At 38.1% G+C, this 21,995-nt stretch overlaps 1 protein-coding gene across 2 annotated transcripts in view; it reads left to right on the plus strand.

The window, feature by feature from the left end:
* LOC125237124 (lachesin-like) overlaps positions 1 to 801 on the plus strand; it is a 265,844-nt gene extending 265,043 nt beyond the window's left edge. For both annotated transcript variants that reach the window (XM_048144096.1, XM_048144097.1), the window contains one exon: positions 640 to 801. In XM_048144096.1, the coding sequence (XP_048000053.1) occupies positions 640 to 731 (92 nt within the window). In that variant the 3' untranslated portion in view covers positions 732 to 801. The remainder of the gene's footprint in view (positions 1 to 639) is intronic.
* The last annotated feature ends 21,194 nt before the right edge of the window (positions 802 to 21,995 follow it).

The following is a 21,995-nucleotide window of genomic DNA, read 5'->3' on the forward strand; positions in this document are numbered from 1 at the left end:
GATATGTATCGTACAACATTTTACACTACATATTGCCATTTCTATTTGTTACATAACTGTGTGATAAGCTCATTATCTAAGGAGTGCGGTAATATAGCACCATTATGTACCGTAATAGTTATTTGTTATACAAGGGGGCAAAGTTGTATCTTAACGCCGAGTGTGGAATAGAATCTGAACTCGCAAGTTCAGGATTCTATTCTCGAACCACTCGCTTCGCTCGTGGTTCAACTATAGAATCCTTTCACTTGCTCGTTTTTCAACACACGAGAAGTAAAATACATTTGCACCCGAGTGTAACACAAAACTTTTCCCCTCACTATAGCGAGGAAACTACAACGCAAAAAATGCGTTTATCACTGCTTCCAGTAGTTCCACAGGTGGTAAATCATCTTTATTACTAGATTCATCTACTTTTATCAATTTTAAAGCAGTTAATTTGACTTTATTCAATGTCAAATTACTTTACCCACTAGTGGATAAAATGCGTTTTTACCCGCTGGTATTAAATGACAAAACACGTGTTTCCGAGCTAGTGAGGGGAAAAATGTTTAAACACGTTATGAAATGTACTATTTACACACTTCTATCAAGTAATAAATAACTAGGTATTTCAACGTTATACATTTCCGTTTCCAGTGGGCCCATCCCCCGGCGCGGCGCACGCGCACAGCCCGACGACGGCGCTCATCTCCACTGTGCTAATGTATCTGCTCGTTCGAATGCTGTAGACCTGTTAGCCCCTTTAGTATTCGTTGGTAAACGGCACCATTCGACAAGCGCGGATCCAGGGGGGGGGCACGTGGTCTATTTGTAAGGCCAACCTAGGCTCCAGGATCCGCGATCTCCCCCCTGGATCCGCGATGACATTCAAGCTGGGCTAGTTTTCTGTAGATGAGGTTTATATCCTACTTCCTACTTTATTAATTGATTTGTACTTACTGATGTGTTGCCTGAATAAATGAGTTCTATTCTATTCTATTCTATTCTATATAGGGTTGGTGATGATCGAAGGTTTGCTGGTGACATCATGCTATCCATAGTTTTGTATAATGAGATACGGATAAGAAAGAACAAGAATTTGATAAAATTTAGGCATTCACGCAAAACCAGCCAATCCCTTTTAAGGTGTCGTACTAGGAAAAACCATTAAGACACATTTGCCCCGCTTTACCTTACACTTTTTTAATTTTTATTTTGATCAGATCATTAAGAAAGCTAGCCTTTTAAAGATTGTAATAATAGAAAATTGGAATGGTGTCAGAAATATTGTTTACCTACTTAAGAGCTAAAATTGTAGCGCTTCTGTATTATTTATATTTTTACTGTTTGTAGACTGTACAAAAATATTTTTTGTATATATTTTTGTGCGCGCATTTTTTTCAATTCTAACTTTGGACTTTTGTAATCGAGCTTTTAGTATATTTTGCATTTTCATGTTTAATTGTCTGCATTAAGACATTTTGTACAAAAATGTAGACCATTTTAGTGTTGAAACTACATAAATCAATGTGCGTGTATTATTGTTTAAGAAACGCGAATCACCCATTTTACATGTGTTGTATTTAAACCAAGTTGTCCGTAGTTTCGGGAAGTAAGAAATCTCAATTTTCTTGTCTATTCTCGCGCATATTGACTTATGTAGACACACCAATACTTACTTACCAACGTACTTTTAAGATTAATTCATTATTTTTTGTAAAAAAAATTGATAGCAGAGATACTTAAAAATTAGCAGCTTACATATTAAGTTAATCAATTAAAAAAAGAAGCGAGATAAACATGTTGTAAGTACAATATTGTACAACCAATGTAAATATTATTTTTAATACGTTCAGTAGGTACACTATTTGTATTAGTTTTAATTTTCGACTTCTCATTTACTCCTCTTTTACTAATTACATTAATACAGAAGTACATTTTAAATTAAAAGAAGTCGTCGTTCTCACATTTAATTAAGTTTTTTAGTGTTTTAATGTTAGGTAATTATTACCAAAGTGTAATTAAGAATGACGTTTAGTTTATACGTTAGTTTATGAGCAGATCGTATGTACTTCATTCAGAAATATAATATGCTTATTGTGAAACTACCTTATTTAAAAAATGAATCAATTTTTCATAGGCTAAATATTCAATATTACTTTTAATTGTTCAAGAGTACAGATACTTAAATAAATAATGGTAAACCGAGTAGTACATTTGTTATTTACTAACTATACAGACATGTTAATGTTAAATAATGAAAGTCATACCGTCGCTGCCATAATATACAAACAGTAATCGAATAATGTAAATTAATTATTAACTAAGATCTATATTACCAGTAATATAACTATTATAATACAATGTGCCTGTAATTTATACAAATCCATAGTTCCAGCTAAGGTGCTTAATAGTCCTTATACAAAATAATCTTCCATTGTTTATGATAATAATAGTAAAATATTACCTAGTCTTATTATAATATTCAACAGTTCTTAATTACTTTGGATATAATAATTATTATAGTTAATTAAACTATTGGTATATCCAACATTGAAATAATTAAACAAACATTGTATTTATTAAGTTTCCAGTGCTTTTAAATAATTGGGTAATTATAAAATTGCATTTAAAAAGCGAAGACATTATGGAACGAGCCGATAAAACTTGATTAAACAATGAAATGATTAAGATTAAGACAAAAATATTTTTATTAATAACTAAAACGTTAAATGAAGTTATTGTTTGCACATGCATATAATAAGTAACTTCTAAATTGTATCTCATCTGAGCCAAAATTCATACGAAATTAAATTAAATGTGCCTTAACGCTACAAAAAAAGACTTAATCCAAAAAATACGGCCTGTTATGTAAAAAAAATATACATTTACACTTATTGGACATTATTTTTTTATTTCCATTCTTTGTAATAATATACGGTACGATATTTACGAATATGTAAGGCAGAATATATGTGACAATGCATTTTGGGGTTGCGCTATTCAGCATTTTGAAATTGATATATGAAACCTCACGCACGTCTTGAGCACGGACTATGTTGTGCCTAGTGCTGTAAGAATGAATAGGTACTTATAATAGCAATGCATAGAATGACCAACTAAATATTATTATCAATGCAAAATGCGATTTCTGATGAGAGTCACTTTGACTAAAATAATTTTTTTGTGTTTGCGCTATTACCAATTATTAGAGATGCAACATCAAAATTGACGTTTGGGTCAAAATTATTTTTACTGTATTTTTTTTGTTTCCAAAAAATGTGACGGAGTGGATTTTTTTTCTTGTGTTAATTATAACTTACAGATAGAAAAAAACATACGATTATAATATGCAATAGAGTATAATATATTTTTATTTCTCATATGAGAGATAATTTCGACCTCAGCACCTGGGTGGCCGAGCGGAAACAAGCATCTGCGGCGATTGCAGAGTACGCTGGTTTGATTCCAGCCTCAGGTATTGGAGGCCTTGGTCACTTTTTCTTTCACATGTGTACTTTATTTCGGTTTTAATATATTTTTATTTATTTTAAAAGTAACAAAAGAGCGTGACACAGTGGTAAAATAAGTGAACGAAAATAATAAGACCCAAACAAGACCACCAGGTTTTTACGGTATACAAACTTTAAATACGTATTATAAAATATGTCTGTCTGTCTGTCTGTATCAACAGATGTTCGTTGTTTTGGCTAAACTGTATCGTTCAGCTGTAGGTGCCTTCTTGTATTAGAGATCGTAAAAGGAGGTGATATTTTTGTCTTATATGAATAAACGGTTAATAAATGTTTGTAAATATTATTTCTTATTTTATTTAACCCATTTTTTACCCATTATCAGCTTTTTAGCTTTAAAAATACAAAAAAGTGTCCTAACGGGCAATAAATTAAACCAGATATACCTACACTGTTTTTTTTTGTTTTCCGTTAAATTCGACACGTCGTTAGGTTCATTATCAGGAACAACCATGTATATCACTTTTAGTTAAATTCGCAAAAAAATTTTTTTCATCAGTTTCATACATAATAAATGTATTTATTAGTGTAAGAGACCCTAGAATATCATTCAAGTTAGTGTCAAGTGATTGACGGCACATGTCAAAACAAATAACATCAGAAATTTTTGAAGGTAGTCATACACGTGTTCAGTAACCTTTATTTTTTGAATAACTCGATAACCGTAAGAGTTAAGATGCTAGTTTCTTAGAGAAATTAATTCTATTTGATCTAAAGAACCTTCCCTTAAAATCACTAAAATTAACGGAATTCAATAAAAACATGGTGTATGTAGAATTCATCGATTTTACCATTAAATAATTAAGAGGTGTTTTAGTTACTCTTATTTCTACCCCACCATTATTTTTTGAAAATTTTCTCAGCAGCAAAATGTACTGTAAGAGCGTGGTTGCGATGAATAGTCAATGACAACTGTCAACGAGATTTTAACGCGAGTGTTTGCATTACATTGCGGACCAAATTATTCAGTATGGATATTTCTTTATTTCAATATTAATAAAAAATATCTAATTACATTTCTTATGTTATTAGAGTAAACTGTACGTAACTGTAACTGGCGTAGTTAAGTAAAATAATCAGTGCTATTGAATTAGTTAATTATGTACAAGGAAAACTATCAGCGGAAATATAAAATCATTACACTAGAACGTTTTGTGTTCCTAATGAGACCTAGTATTTGAGGCACCAGAGTCTAACCAAATTCCACTATCCATAATAATACATACTACAGCGACCCCACGTACCCGAGTGCTCCTGGGGAGTTCTGTTACCCGTAAGGCGGGTGGGTGGGACAGTACTCTCTACCTCTGGCTTGCCTTGGCTGGCCGTCCAGAGTGGAGTCGTTAGGGCTACATGCCCCAGGGGTGGAAGTGAAAATTTGCATAAGACGCGAGTTGGTGCAGTGGCTTCACAGCCACTGGGCAGAAAGCGGTGTACACCTCTCGACACCCTTGAGTTCTCACACCGGTGTTGCCCTTGAGCCATCTTGGATGTCGCTTTTTGTGGGGGCCCATCTTGTGGGGACGAGTCACCGTCTGCCGGAAATAAAATTGGATACCGTTTTATTAGGCAGGCGTCCGGTTTCTTATCCATAGCCCAGTATTTAGTCCATCACTTTCATCAAAATAGACCAGTTCATTTTAGATTCCATTAACTCTCAAATAGTCCTTACACCCTGGCGGGTGTTGCCTCTGCGTGTGTCCCATGATACGGGCAAGGGCAACATCCGCTCGGTGTACCCCTTACATTTCATTAAAGTGTCGAAAGGGCCTCTACGTGTTGGCTTCGGCCCCGCGCACGCCTCCCAAAGGTCCGGAATACCATTGTTCCGTGATGGGAAAGACATACTACTATCCATACAAACATTATAAATGCACAAATCTGTATGTCTGAGTGGTATCTCTCTCTATACACTATATAACCGTTGAAGGAAGGTTTATGATAATTTCAGCCAACGATGTTGATAAATACGTTGAGAACGGCAAATCTTTTGTAAATAAGTATATTTCCGTCATACTCGCACACTAAATGCGCACGCGGGAGTTATAGAAAAAACGATCTCCCTAGGAAGTTATGAATTTTTTAGGGTTCCGTAGTCAACTAGGAACCCTTATAGTTTCGCCATGTCTGTCCGTCCGTCCGTCCGTCCGTCCGCGGACAATCTCAGTGACCGTTAGCACTAGAAAGCTGAAATTTGGTACCAATATGTCTATCAATCACGCCGACAAAGTGGAAAAAAATGTTTTGTTAGGCTACCCCCCCTACATGTAAAGTGGGGACTGATTTTTTTTTTTCATTCCAACTCCAACGTGTGATATATTGTTGGATAGGTATTTAAAAATGAATAAGGGTTTACTAAAATCGTTTTTAACACGCTTTTATTAGGTCGTCGTGTATGTAACTATGTATGTAATGGAATCTGCGGAGGCTAATTTAATCATCTTCCAGGAGTCGTAGCGTAATGAAAATTGGCAGCTATATGTAGTTCCGATGACAATACAATAATATGGTACTGTTGAGCTGATCTGATAATGGAGTCGGAAGATATGAACTGGAACTACATGATGGAACCTCGTATCATAGCCGTTTTTGGGTTTCTTAGAAAAGTCTTGTAATGAACTTTGACTACAATTAGGTTTCAAGGTCTGATGATGAAGCCGAAAGATATGAACTGGAACTACATGATAGAACATCGTATCATAGCTGTTTTTGGGATTCTTAGAAAAGTCTTGTAATGAACTTTGACTACGATTAGGTTTCAAGGTCTGATGATGGAGCCGGAAGATATGAACTGGAACTACATCATGGAACATCGTATCATAGCTGTTTTTGGGCTTCTTAGGAAAGTCTTGTAATGAACTTTGACTACAATTAGGTTTCAAGGTCTGATGATGGAGCCGGAAGATATGAGCTGGAACTACATGATGGAACATCGTATCATTAGCTGTTTTTGGGCTTCTTAGAAAAGTCTTGTAATGAACTTTGACTACGATTAGGTTTCAAGGTCTGATGATGGAGCCGGAAGATATGAACTGGAACTACATGATAGAACATCGTATCATAGCTGTTTTTGGGATTCTTAGAAAAGTCTTGTAATGAACTTTGACTACGATTAGAATTCAAGGTCTGATGATGGAGCCGGAAGATATGAACTGGAACTACATGATGGAACATCGTATCATAGCTGTTTTTGGGCTTCTTAGAAAAGTCTTGTAATGAACTATGACTACGATTAGGTTTCAAGGCCTGATGATGGTGCCGGAAGATAAGAACAGAAAAAAGGGGGGGGGGCTCGAGGGGGAAGCATGAAAGAAAGATCAACGTAGTATTTAAGATAAGTTGGGTTAGCGTTTTCTTGTGACATTTAAGAGCAAACAAAGGGGGCTCGGGGGCGAAGCCCCCGCATGAAAGAAAGATCAACGTTGTATTTAAAATAAGTTGGTTTAGGGTTTTCTTGTGATCCTTAAGAGTAAAGAAAAGGGGGCTCGGGGGCGAAGCCCCCGCATGAAAGAAAGATCAACGTAGTATTTAAGATAAGTTGGGTTAGCGTTTTCTTGTGACCTTTAAGAGTAAACAAAGGGGGCTCGGGAGGCGAAGCCCCCGCATAAAAGAAAGATTAACGTAATATTTAAAATAAGTTGGGTTAGCGTTTTCTTGTGACCTTTCAGAGCAAACAAAGGGGGCTCGGGGGCGAAGCCCCCGCATAAAAGAAAGATCAACGTTGTATTTAAATAAGTTGGGTTAAGGTTTTCTTGTGATCATTAAGAGTAAAGAAAAGGCCCCCGCATGAAAGAAAGATCAACGTAGTATTTAGAATAAGTTGGGTTAGCGTTTTCTTGTGACCTTTAAGAGCAAACAAAGGGGGGCTCGGGGGCGAAGCCCCCGCATGAAAGAAAGATCAACGTAGTATTTAGAATAAGTTGGGTTAGCGTTTTCTTGTGACCTTTAAGAGCAAACAAAGGGGGGCTCGGGGGCGAAGCCCCCGCATGAAAGAAAGATCAACGTAGTATTTAAGATAAGTTGGGTTAGCGTTTTCTTGTGACCTTTAAGAGCAAACAAAGGGGGGCTCGGGGGGCGAAGCCCCCCGCATGAAAGAAAGATCAACGTAGTATTTAGAATAAGTTGGGTTAGCGTTTTCTTGTGACCTTTAAGAGCAAACAAAGGGGGGCTCGGGGGCGAAGCCCCCCGCATGAAAGAAAGATTAACGTAGTATTTAAGATAAGTTGGGTTAGCGTTTTCTTGTGACCTTTAAGAGCAAACAAAGGGGGCTCGGGGGCGAAGCCCCCGCATGAAAGAAAGATCAACGTAGTATTTAAAATAAGTTGGGTTAGGGTTTTCTTGTGATCCTTAAGAGTAACGAAAAGGGGGGCTCGGGGGGCGAAGCCCCCAGCATAAAAGAAAGATTAACGTAGTATTTAAAATAAGTTGGGTTAGCGTTTTCTTGTGACCTTTAAGAGCAAACAAAGGGGGGCTCGGGGGGCGAAGCCCCCCGCATGAAAGAAATATCAACGTTGTATTTTAAATAAGTTGGTTTAGGGTTTTCTTGTGACCCTTAAGAGTAACGAAAAGGGGGGCTCGGGGGGCGAAGCCCCCAGCATAAAAGAAAGATTAACGTAGTATTTAAAATAAGTTGGGTTAGCGTTTTCTTGTGACCTTTAAGAGCAAACAAAGGGGGCTCGGGGGCGAAGCCCCCGCATGAAAGAAAGATCAACGTAGTATTTAAGATAAGTTGGGTTAGCGTTTTCTTGTGACCTTTAAGAGTAAACAAAGGGGGGGGCTCGGGGGCGAAGCCCCCGCATAAAAGAAAGATCAACGTTGTATTTTAAATAAGTTGGGTTAGCGTTTTCTTGTGACCTTTAAGAGCAAACAAAGGGGGCTCGGGGGCGAAGCCCCCGCATGAAAGAAAGATCAACGTAGTATTTAAAATAAGTTGGGTTAGGGTTTTCTTGTGATCCTTAAGAGTAACGAAAAGGGGGCTCGGGGGAAGCCCCCAGCATAAAAGAAAGATTAACGTAGTATTTAAAATAAGTTGGGTTAGCGTTTTCTTGTGACCTTTAAGAGCAAACAAAGGGGGCTCGGGGGCGAAGCCCCCGCATGAAAGAAATATCAACGTTGTATTTTAAATAAGTTGGTTTAGGGTTTTCTTGTGACCCTTAAGAGTAACGAAAAGGGGGGCTCGGGGGGCAAAGCCCCCCGCATAAAAGAAAGATCAACGTAGTATTTAAAATAAGTTGGGTTAGGGTTTTCTTGTGACCTTTAAGAGCAAACAAAGGGGGCTCGGGGGCGAAGCCCCCGCATGAAAGAAAGATCAACGTAGTATTTAAGATAAGTTGGGTTAGTGTTTTCTTGTGACCTTTAAGAGCAAACAAAGGGGGGCTCGGGGGGCGAAGCCCCCCGCATGAAAGAAAGATCAACGTTGTATTTAGAATAAGTTGGGTTAGCGTTTTCTTGTGACCTTTAAGAGCAAACAAAGGGGCCTCGGGGGGCGAAGCCCCCCGCATGAAAGAAAGATCAACGTAGTATTTAAGATAAGTTGGGTTAGCGTTTTCTTGTGACATTTAAGAGCAAACAAAGGGGGGCTCGGGGGGCGAAGCCCCCGCATGAAAGAAAAATCAACGTAGTATTTAAGATAAGTTAGGTTAGCGTTTTCTTGTGACCTTTAAGAGCAAACAAAGGGGGGCTCGGGGGGCGAAGCCCCCCGCATGAAAGAAAGATCAACGTAGTATTTAAGATAAGTTGGGTTAGCGTTTTCTTGTGACATATAAGAGCAAACAAAGGGGGGCTCGGGGGGCGAAGCCCCCGCATGAAAGAAAGATCAACGTAGTATTTAAGATAAGTTGGGTTAGCGTTTTCTTGTGACCTTTAAGAGCAAACAAAGGGGGGCTCGGGGCGAAGCCCCCGCATGAAAGAAAGATCAACGTAGTATTTAAGATAAGTTGGGTTAGCGTTTTCTTGTGACATTTAAGAGCAAACAAAGGGGGGCTCGGGGGCGAAGCCCCCGCATGAAAGAAAAATCAACGTAGTATTTAAGATAAGTTAGGTTAGCGTTTTCTTGTGACCTTTAAGAGCAAACAAAGGGGGCTCGGGGGCGAAGCCCCCGCATGAAAGAAAGATCAACGTAGTATTTAAGATAAGTTGGGTTAGCGTTTTCTTGTGACATATAAGAGCAAACAAAGGGGGGCTCGGCGGGCGAAGCCCCCCGCATGAAAGAAAGATCAACGTTGTATTTAAAATAAGTTGGTTTGGGGTTTTCTTGTGTTCCTTAAGAGTAAAGAAAAGGGGGGCTCGGAGGGCGAAGCCCCCCGCATGAAAGAAAGATCAACGTAGTATTTAAGATAAGTTGGGTTAGCGTTTTCTTGTGACCTTTAAGAGTAAACAAAGGGGGGGCTCGGGGGCGAAGCCCCCGCATAAAAGAAAGATTAACGTAGTATTTAAAATAAGTTGGGTTAGCGTTTTCTTGTGACCTTTAAGAGCAAACAAAGGGGGGCTCGGGGGGCGAAGCCCCCCGCATGAAAGAAAGATCAACGTAGTATTTAAGATAAGTTGGGTTAGCGTTTTCTTGTGACCTTTAAGAGTAAACAAAGGGGAGCTCGGGGGGCGAAGCCCCCCGCATAAAAGAAAGATCAACGTTGTATTTTAAATAAGTTGGGTTAGCGTTTTCTTGTGACCTTTAAGAGCAAACAAAGGGGGCTCGGGGGCGAAGCCCCCGCATGAAAGAAAGATCAACGTAGTATTTAAAATAAGTTGGGTTAGGGTTTTCTTGTGATCCTTAAGAGTAACGAAAAGGGGGGCTCGGGGGCGAAGCCCCAGCATAAAAGAAAGATTAACGTAGTATTTAAAATAAGTTGGGTTAGCGTTTTCTTGTGACCTTTAAGAGCAAACAAAGGGGGGCTCGGGGGGCGAAGCCCCCCGCATGAAAGAAATATCAACGTTGTATTTTAAATAAGTTGGTTTAGGGTTTTCTTGTGACCCTTAAGAGTAACGAAAAGGGGGCTCGGGGGCAAAGCCCCCGCATAAAAGAAAGATCAACGTAGTATTTAAAATAAGTTGGGTTAGGGTTTTCTTGTGACCTTTAAGAGCAAACAAAGGGGGCTCGGGGGCGAAGCCCCCCGCATGAAAGAAAGATCAACGTAGTATTTAAGATAAGTTGGGTTAGTGTTTTCTTGTGACCTTTAAGAGCAAACAAAGGGGGGCTCGGGGGGCGAAGCCCCCCGCATAAAAGAAAGATAAACGTTGTATTTAAAATAAGTTGGGTTAGGGTTTTCTTGTTACCCTTAAGAGTAACGAAAAGGGGGCTCGGGGGCGAAGCCCCCGCATAAAAGAAAAATTAACGTAGTATTTAAAATAAGTTGGGTTAGCGTTTTCTTGTGACCTTTCAGAGCAAACAAAGGGGGGTTCGGGGGCAAAGCCCCCGCATAAAATAAAGATCAACGTTGTATTTAAAATAAGTTGGGTAATGGTTTTCCTGTGACCCTTAAGTGCAAATAAAGGGGGCTCGGCAAAAAAGAAATACTTAAATTTTGTTTGAATTAGTTGAAATGTGACAATATTTTCTAATCGAGTCAAACAAAATCCCACTAGCTGAGAGCTTCAAAACAATGTATGGCGAAAGTATGTCTCTCTAATGTCTTCAAAAAGTCCGCGATGGCACATGTCTATATTGTCTATCTTTTACGGATAACTTATTAGGTATAAACATTTTTATGATAATACCGTAATAAGAAGGTAGCCGCTAGTTATTATTAAGTAGCAATTAGCAATAAGTACACGTTAAGCCACAAATGGCATGTAAAATCCGCCTACTTGAAATAATTTTATGTATAAATGTTAAAAGGTATTTATTTCATTATTAACACTTTCGAAACCGGGCTTCTACGCGGCGCTACGACATTTTCGCTACATACGGGGAAACCCATGTAATCGGCTACGCTTCTACGAGCGGTGTGCCCGACAGTCGGGTTCTTGGTAGCGAAAGTGTTAATGACTAAAAAGTATAAAATAAATTAATAGTTTAAAAAACACTATAAAACACGCTTTTATAAATGCACGTAAAAGCCAAAAATAAATTATGGATCGTTCAAGTTGTCTCTATTTGTGAGCTGAAGTTTAAAAACTATGTGCTTTTAATTATAATATTTGATTGTAAAAGCGTGGGGCGCTGGAACAGTAAAGACTTTCTTGTAAACAAATACTAATTCGAACTTCCTGGCGAATGAAGTTGCATAAGAACATAACGTTTACATATGCCGCCTAAGGGTTACCAAAGAGAACCAAAGATATCTCGTCCACGAACAAGAACTCTGCATCCTGTCACTGTAGACACTTTCCCCTTTTGTACTTTGATTACCGGAAAAAAGCGGCGTTCTAAGTGTCGGTGACTGTCGACTCTCCTCGCTACTAGCGCATATTTTGTCTGAGTTCGACAAACTGGTACCTAATTTGAACACTGACTTTTAATTGATTTGACTGTTTAATGTAGAACCTACTAGTCATGCTGCAACTCCAGTTAGCGCGTCAATCTGTGTAACCTCCTTCCCGTAACATAGCATAATTTGATTTATCAGCAAGTTATACTTATATATTCTGTGGTTATACAAAAAGTCTTTCCTGTTCCAGCGCCCCACGCTTTTACAATCAAATATTATAATTAAAAGCACATAGTTTTTAAACTTCAGCTCACAAATAGAGACAACTTGAACGATCCATAATTTATTTTTGGCTTTTACGTGCATTTATAAAAGCGTGTTTTATAGTGTTTTTTAAACTATTAATTTATTTGATAATATTAATATTTTCGTAAATAATCGCTCCTAAAGGAAAAACAAGTGTATGCCCCCCCCCCCCCCCCCCTCCTCTAACTTTTGAACCATATGTTTAAAAAATATGAAAAAAATCACAAAAGTAGAACTTTCTAAAGACTTTCTAGGAAAATTGTTTTGAACTTGATTAGCGTTGAAAAAACCGGAAAAAAACAAATGTTTTTTTCAGGAGTTTATGAAATTTTCGTTTTTTTCGGTTTTTTTCGGGTTTTTTAGGAATAAAACGAGCACATTATTAAAATAAGTATTTATTTAGTCACTCAAATCACTGTCACTCTCATCATCTTACTCTATACTTCAGTTATTTCTTCTTCCATGTGGTCGGTGTAGTCCGTTTGTAGGTGCAAATTCGCCCGAATAAAGATTAATTTATCCCATCAAAAACGTAAATGTGAAATGAGAGCCAAGTTCAATAATATGGTAAATGCCTTGGTTGTTCACTTCGACGACTTTTTTCGTCGAAGTGAACAACCACTAGAGAACGCTTATTAATTAATATGTCTATCTCGCATGTCTCAATATATGAGCCAAATTTGACACGTTTATGTAAAATAGTTTTTGAGTTATGAGGGGGTCAAAAGTGGCTCCAAATGGTTCGTGTAATATAACACACGGTGCTGCTCGCCAGTTCTGCAGCCTTACCACGATCTTTTTAAAAACGATTCAAACGCAGAGCAGTTCAGTTTAGGTGCCTAAACTGGGCGTCTCAATTTGCTACCATGATCTCCAATGTTCAGAGTCGAAACTGAACCGCGTACAAGTGAATGAAAGACCGAGATTGTCTCCGGTCCGCAACTGAATCGTTTTGACAAGAAAAGGACGACGCTATAGTAATCGTATAAATCTATCTCGTTTTCCCCTTGTGACGCTTGATCGTTCGAAAACCAGGAACGATTTGTAGTTAACTTACTAATTTTTAATTTAATTTTGTCCTTATAATTGCAACTATTATGAATTTTACATTTAAATGTAAAAATCATAATAATTGCAATGTTTTTTGTAAGATTTCTTATCTTTTTGAGCAAAAATATGTATAAATGAAAAACAATATAAGGACAGTTCGTTAAAGGTTATATTTAGAACGTCGCGCCCTTGACTAGTAAGTAGGTAATTAATAATAAAGTTTTTGTTTATGTATTTGAAGTGCTGTGCTCGGCTATAGAACTTGCAGTACTTATTTGGATAATATTTTAACAATTACGGAAGTCATTAGTATTTCGTCACTACTTTAAAAAACTTGCATCTTCATCTGTCAATGAAAAGAAAATTGTAGTAAGTATGTATGAAATGCATATAGACTTACTGCGTTTTACGAGATACGAGATATTCTACAAGTAGTGACCATTTGTAGGTAGCTCACTCGTGTCTAAATTTAAAGTATATCGCTAAGTTATGCTAGACCTAGTTGATTCCTTAGCCATCCTAGGCATAGTTTGTCGCAAGTGTTAACATGACTCCTTGCATATCGACTAAAAAAGGATTAGACTTTTTTCGCTCCTTTTGATTTGCGTTTTTGCGAAAGTTGCGAGATCATAGGGCACTCTAAAAATGTAAAAACGTGTAGTTAGTTGGAATAGTTGGTCCGTAAATATTACTAAACAAAATCATAAAACTTTATATTTTATTATCGAATCGGTAAGGATCGAAAAACCAAAATAATAAATTAATCAGGTGATGAAACTAGCTTTAGTTATATTTTCCATCTCCTGCTCCTTATAAAAAACACAAAACTATTTAGTATCGCTAGTGTTACAACAAAGCGATTCAGAATAATGCGGTAAATGAGTAACTTTTTATGAATCGCTAAATTTGACATTCCTGCGATTCAGTTTAGGCTCAAGTGGCATGTCATGGTACGAAATACACTTGAGATGAGTGAATGAAACGGCTGGGACGCTTATCGCTCGCTCGGTCGAAATTGGATCGCAATAACAATGTCGTGGTAGGAAATAGCGACGCAGTTCAGTTTAGGTCCTAAACTGAATCGCGTTAAGAGATCATGGTAAGGCCCCTGTTACTTGAACTTGGCTTGACACGCTACCGCTTGTCTAGATTAAGATGCTTTGGCAATAGCCGATTTCTGTCTCTGGTGTCCGTCCAAACAATGACCAATTTCTCTCAGCTGCGGCGGACGATGGAGGAATACTGAGCAATCTAACCGCAATATTTGACAGTAGTTTGGTAGAACATAACCCTTTCCACCAACTCAGTGGGGTTATGTTCATGACAGGCCGCCAAATAACTTCATTTGCCCAAAAGCCTTCTTTTGCTCTCTGCATACTCGGCGAATTCAGCCATCAAATACCCGTCAGTAGTAAAAAGCAATGTGTAAAGGTTTCAAAACCTTTAAAAAGTCAAGTAAATACTTTTTAACTGAAATTTTTAAATTGAAAACTGCATTCGGTTTTTTTCAATTCGTTTTTTTCGGTTTAAATCGTTTTTTTCCGAAAAATACGAGCCGAAAGTTTCGCGGTTTCTTTCTATAAATTTCTGAAAAAAACAAGTGAAATGGAAAAAAACCGGGAATTTTCCGGCTTTTTTCATCGCTAAACTTGATAGGTTCAGTAGTTTTTGAGAAAAATAGCGAAAACTACGGAACCCTACACTGAGCGTGGCCCGACACGCTCTTGGCCGGTTTTAGTATAAGTATTATCCGTTGAATCGAAAACTAGTGGGCTAAAACGCTGCGCTGAACATAATCGATGATCGCCTTTCATTAAATGTGTGTCGTTCAAAATTCGCAAATATCTACGAGACATATAAGGGTCGATATTAAACCGATAAAAAAAACATTAATATTGGGGGACATGGGGACATCTTACACAGATCAACCTAGCACCAACAAAGACATATGTAACACCGTATAGACAGATAAAGTCTAAAGAAAAAAACGTACCTCAAAACCATACAGAAAAAGGTACGGTGACCTAGATGGCGATACACCTTTTGGGGACGCTCGGCTAGATGGCGCTAATATTGATATTTGATATTTTATCACATATCAAGCTAAGAATATGGGCCAAATTGTCAAAACTGAGGTTCAAAAGTTTTAAGCCTGTGGCAAAACTAAGTTTTAACTGATTTTAAGTTTTAAGTGGTGGCAGCCTGTGCACTGTGATTACACATTTTACTTTGACAGTAATTCTCTCAGTAATACTCCATCCTCTTTGCCCCAAACTAAGCAAAGCCTAAAGCCTATGCCTCTAAGCCTATGGGTGCTAGGTGACGATATAAATGAATGAATGAATGAATAAATGAATGAATGAAAGTTTATTCACAAGAACATATGGTGCGTTACAGTAGATGTTATAAAGTGTTTACATTGGAGATCCTTAATATGCTCTGCCACAGGGCATGTGAAAATTTCCATGTTCACTACATGTCAAGCTATGTATGTGAATATTAATTGCGTACATGCAATGTCTTCCTTACAAACTAAGAATATTAGACTAAAAACACCGAATGCTTAGTGCTATATAATAAATGTTGAAAGGCATGCATGTTATCGTTACAATTATATTTAAATCATAAATTTATACTTAGTATTGAATGTCAAAGGATGTGAATTTCAAATGTTATCAACTAAAACTTATAATTAAAATATTCGTCAATCGTGTAGAAGCATGCATTACATAATGTTTTTAAACTTGTTCTGAAACTCGGCATCGGAAAGCGTCTTAATAGCGGCGGGAATGTGATTGAAAATTCTTATACACATATAGTATGCACTTTTTCTTCTTATTTTTAGCTTACATGGTGGTACTGCCATTTGGTATTGTCTGAGTGCTCTATTCATCAAGTTATTAAATGGCGGAAAGAGTTCTAAATTTTGTTTTACAAATACAGCTGACTCATATATGTACAGACTTGGAAGTTTAAGTTTCGATTCAGCAAATACAGATCGACATGGCTCTTTTCGATTTTTGCCGTAAATCGTTCGTACGCAATTTTTTTGAGCTATAAATGCTCGATCCACTTCTACCGAGTTTACTTACTATACTTAATTATATACATATTTAGAAACCATCCATGACTCAGGGACAAATATCTGTGCTAATCACACAAATAAATGCCCTTACCTTATAAGTTTAAATCTATACTAATTTCACAAAACTAGTTTATATTACACAATGGATTTACACTAATATCACGTAAAACATATTACCTACATTTATTTTAATCTTACCACTAATGAGTTTCTGATAATAGACCACCACGAACTGTATATTTGAAGTTTAATTAAGATAATTGATAGTTTATTTATTTAACAATCAACCCCTAGGATCTAAATCTGCTAGACAAAAACAACCTTCATGGATTTAAACTCGGGTGATTTTTGAGTGAGACCTCGGCGCCAAATCGCGTCGGCGAGACTTAAATGTATAATACACAATTTTTGATAATATTGCCCAATTCTTATTAATAATAACCTGTGTTGAAAAAAACATTCTTAATTTATTATCACATCATATTTAAAATAAGATAATCATGTATTCTAAACTAAACTGGCGTAAAGTTTGATTTCACCTATTACTTATTAACATTTGTTTAAAAAAGTAAATAAGTACGGACGACGAAATCATCATATAGACCGCTCAGACCCAAGAGAATCTAAGAGTTTATATATCAACACTTAGCAAATCAATCCTCAAAGGCCGCCCCGCCCATTTACCCCCATGCCCACTAGGGTGGAGCGAAAAAACACTTTTCTGGAATTAGCAAACCTAATAGTTATCAATCAATGCCCCTTAGTCTATGAAGCCTTTGTGCAAATTTTCAGCTTTTTAAATTAACATCTTCTGCCTCCGCACTAGGTTTGAAATTTTGAAAATCTCATACAAACCCAAAAATTCAACTTTTAGATAAAAAATGTTTTTCGGCAGTATTATGTTCAGTATACATTATTGATACATATTATTACAAGAAACTACCAAAAATTGCGAAAATAGCGTTAAAAATCGCCAATTTTCAGTATTTTAGCGGCTATTTTGGCGAATGTACTGAAACTAGACAAACTTTGGCCATTCTTGACGCTATTTTCGCAACTTTTTGTAGTTTCTCATAATGATATGTATCAATAACATATACTAAACATAATACAGTCGAATTTTTTTTTTTATCTGAAAGTTGAATTTTTAAGTTTGTATGAGATTTTCAAAATTTCAACCCTAATGCGGAGGCAGAAGATGTTGATTTAAAAAGCTGAAAATTTGCACAAAGGCTTCATAGACTAAGGGGCATTGATTGATAACTATTAGGTTTGCTAATTCCAGAAAAGTGTTTTTTCGCTCCACCCTAATGCCCACTACATTTCTGCGGCGTTATAGCAGCCACTTTTTTGAATTTGGAAATTTTTATGTGGTTTCCACTCAGTATCGCGAGTTCTTTCAATTCTAACGGGGGAAAAAATGTCCCAAGTTTTTTTTCCCGTTCCGTTACCATTTTTTCATACATTTTGTAAGGCGGTAACGGAAATAACGGAATGGAAGGTTCGAAAAAATTTATGGAAATCTTGGGACATTTTTTTTTCTCCTATCAGAATCGAAAGACCTTGCGAGTCTGAGTATTAATCGCGTAAATGTTAGAAGAAAGTGGGGTGGACAACTTTGAAAACAAACGGCCCGGAAAAGTCATTCGGCTACGGGGCCTGACGGCCCAGCCACGACATTGGTCTTAGGGCGAGAGCGGTAAGCGGCAGGGATACCCCCATTTGCCAGAATTTCATTTGCCATAATTTTATTTGCCATCCTATTCAACAATCATAATATTGTTTCTCATAACATCTTATGCCATAATCATTGTTTACTATATTAATCTAGTGCCAGAAACTTTGTTTCCCATAAAGTCAGTTTCCATAATGTCATTTGTCAGAATCATCGAAATCCGTAATTACCACATTCCATATCATCATTTGTCATACAAATTAGCGTCCAGAAAAGTCAATTTCCATAATGTGCTTTGGCAGAATCGAAAACTACTATAATAGGTACTAGAAGGACTAGAGAATGAAACTGCTATCAGAAAGTAGGTTAGGTTGGGTTAGAACTGTGAACCTCTGGAAAAGGAAACTGCTTGAAAAGTAGGTTAGGTTAGGTTAGAACTGTGACCCCCCGGAAAATGAAAATACTATCAGACAGTAGGTTAGGTTAGGTTAGAACTGTGACCCCCTAAAAAATGAAACTGCTATCAGAAAGTAGGTTAGGTTAGGTTAGAACTGTGACTCCCTGGAGAATGAAACTGCTGGAAAAGTAGGTTAGGTTAGGTTAGAACTGTGACCCCTGGAAAATGAAACTGCTATCAGAAAATAGGTTAGGTTAGGTAATAATATGGGCAACAATTAATATGGCAATAATTGCTTATGGCGTTTGAATATTCTATGAAACCATATTATTGCACTTAATAATATGGCTAACAAATAGTATGGCATTGTATGATTATGGAAGGTAATATTCGGATAAACAACGAGTATGTCATATGATTTTTATGGTAAACAAATCATTCGGGCAAATGAAATTCAGGCAAGTTAGATTCGGGCAAATGAATATTATGTTAAATGACTGTCGGGCAAACAATAGACAACCTAAGCGGCAGCCATACGTGCGAATGAAATGTCCCATCGCTGTGTCTCGCTCCAATGTATGGCCGCCGCTCACCGCTGTCGCGCTTAGCCCAATGTCGTGGCTGAGCCATGAGTGGCGTTCGGCGGAGCGGGCGAGCGTCCACTCAGGACACTTGTATGAGCTTCAATTGTTTGACATGCACGCTGCACGCCCAATATTAGCGTGCACTCAGGCCTTAAACTACACCTCGGACACTGGCGATCAAATATATGAAAGAGGCCCGTTCCTAGCCAGCACACAGTCTAAGCTAGTGTAGGTGAACGCGTACTATTCTTGTATGAGTGAAATATCAGGTCGACTGTTCGCGTTTTTGACAGGCGGTAACTGTGAGGTAACCGAGAGAGGGGGTGGGCGCCACTTTCAGCGGGGAGCGGGAGTGGCTACACTGTACGATAGTACTCTTTATTATACTGTGCTTAAACTAAGATAAGATAAAAAAAACCGGCCAAGAGCGTGTCGGGCCACGCTCAGTGTAGGGTTCCGTAGTTTTCCGTATTTTGCTCAGAAACTACTAAACCTATCAAGTTCAAAACAATTTTCCTAGAAAGTCTTTATAAAGTTCTACTTTTGTGATTTTTTTCATGTTTTTTAAACATATGGTTCAAAAGTTGACTACGGAACCCTAAAAAAAGATCTCAGCCGGCCTAGCCGAAGTGACAATCGTTGACGATACGTGCGATCGACAAGCAGTCTGGGGGCCGATTTTTGAATCTCGGCCATTCGATTTCGTGAAATTCGTTCAATAATAACTCCACTACTAGCGATTTCCCAACGCTAAGCGAAGGCGAAGGGGCTAACGCACAAACTACAAGTGTTTGTCAATAAGTCCCTCCGGTCGATCCTCAGTATCTTCTGGCCGAAAACTATAAGAAATGAGGATCTGTGGAGTATGTGCCGACAACCTCCGATCGCCCAGGAAGTGGCTCTGCGGAAATAGAGATGGATCGGTCAAACCCTTCCAAGAGGAGCTACCAACAGCGCCAGTATCGCGTTTGAGTGGTGGCCGCGGAAAGCGGGCCCGCAAACGCCCCGTACACACCTGGAGGCGGAGCGTTGAGAACGAGCTGAGGGAATATGGACTGAGCTGGAACGAGGCCAAGGCGGTGGCTCAAGATAGAAAGGCGTGGAAGGATCTTGTGGAGGCCCTATGCACCTATGGGGTGCCTTAGGACATACAACAACAACAACTAGCGATTTAAATTCTACTAACATAATCGAAAACGAGTGGTCATTACCACGAGTTTTAAAATACTAGTCGTCCCTTTTCAAAAATAGCATAACAGATGTAGTGCGAAAAGATTTGCCTTCCAATTGTTACGGAAACGTACGAACGTGTCATGCTATTTCAGTCAGTGTCAATACAAGATGTACTGACATTGACTGAACTAGCATGACAAATACGAACGTTTCCGAAGGAAACCGTTTTCGCACTACACCTGGGGCCCGTTTCTCGAAAGGTCAAATCGTATGGGTTTCCATGGAAACACACTTGTAATACAAGGCCTACCTGTGTACCTTTCGAGAAACGGGCCCCTGTACGTCGTTTTCCACAGACTTTCGAACGGCAAATTCATGCGTTTGAAATTCAAAAATCGATCCCCTGATTCTGTCGCGCTACTACCTAAGAGCGATAGGGAGAGCATACGATAACGATATTATCTTGAACGATGGTGACGTTGGCTAGGTACCCTGGTGCTATTAATTGCGTATTAAAAACTGTGAACAAAAACACGTGAGAGGTCGTTAACCTTTTATTATGTATGTCGTGGTATTTACACGTGTTTGACACTCACTCATTCGGCAGTAAATGTTTTTTCCCTCACTAGCTCGGAAGCACATGTTTTATCCTTCAATGCCAGCGGGTAAAAACGCATTTTGTCTACTAGTGGATAAAGTAATATGACCATAAATATTGTCAAATTTTCTGCTTTAAAATTAATTAAATTGGGCGAATCTAGTGATAACGATGATTTACCACCTGTAGAACTACTGGAAGCAGTGATAATAGTTATTTGTTATACAAGGGGGCAAAGTTGTATTTTAACGCCGAGTGTGGAATTGAAAAACGAGCAAGTGAAAGGATTCTATAGTTGAACCACGAGCGAAGCGAGTGGTTCGAGAATAGAATCCTGAACTTGCGAGTTTTTCAACACACGAGAAGTAAAATATATTTGCACCCGAGTGTAACACAAAACTTTTCGCCTCACTATAGCGAGGAAACTACAACGCAAAAAAATGCGTTTATCACTGCTTCCAGTAGTTCCACAGGTGGTAAATCATCTTTTTTAGTAGATTCACCTACTTTTATCAATTTTAAAGCAGTTAATTTGATTATATTCAAGGTCAAATTACTTTACCCACTAGTGGATAAAATGCGTTTTTACCCGCTGGTATTAAAGGACAAAACACGTGTTTCCGAGCTAGTGAGGGGAAAACGCGTTTTTTTCGTTGTACTTTCCTCGCTATAGTGAGGGGAAAAGTTTTGAGTTACACACGGGTGCAAATGTATTTAACTATTTACTCGCCAAGTTCAGGATTCTATTCTCGAACCACTCGCTTCGCTCGTGGTTCAACTATAGATTCCTTTCACTTGCTCGTTTTTCAATTGCATACTCGGCGTTAAAAAACAACTTTGCAGTTTGCACCCTTGTATAACAAATAAATATTTCACCACACCAACTGGTAAAGGCTTACTTTGTTCTTCGAAAACAGATAGCAAAATTGCAATTTATTCACAAGGGTCCAAAGTAATTTCATACAAATTTTAACTTGATGTCTTAAGCTGGCTGGTAGAGTTTAAATAATAAATTTTGAATAAATTGATGGATTTGATTAGTTTGATAGTATTTTGTTCGTGTTGGTGTGGTGAAAAATGTCGTGTTTCACTTGGTGGCAAAGTTTGTTTAAAAGATACGTATATATAACTTGAGACTCCAGTGCCGTTACAAGACGTAATAGTCTGTCGGTAGATGGCGCTAGACGTCACCCCAAGACGTGTGTACATAAGGAAAGGCATGGAAAGATTTGCGATGTCCGGCGTG

Source organism: Leguminivora glycinivorella, chromosome 20 (assembly GCF_023078275.1).
Source record: "Leguminivora glycinivorella isolate SPB_JAAS2020 chromosome 20, LegGlyc_1.1, whole genome shotgun sequence".
NCBI classification, from domain to species: Eukaryota; Metazoa; Arthropoda; class Insecta; order Lepidoptera; family Tortricidae; genus Leguminivora; species Leguminivora glycinivorella.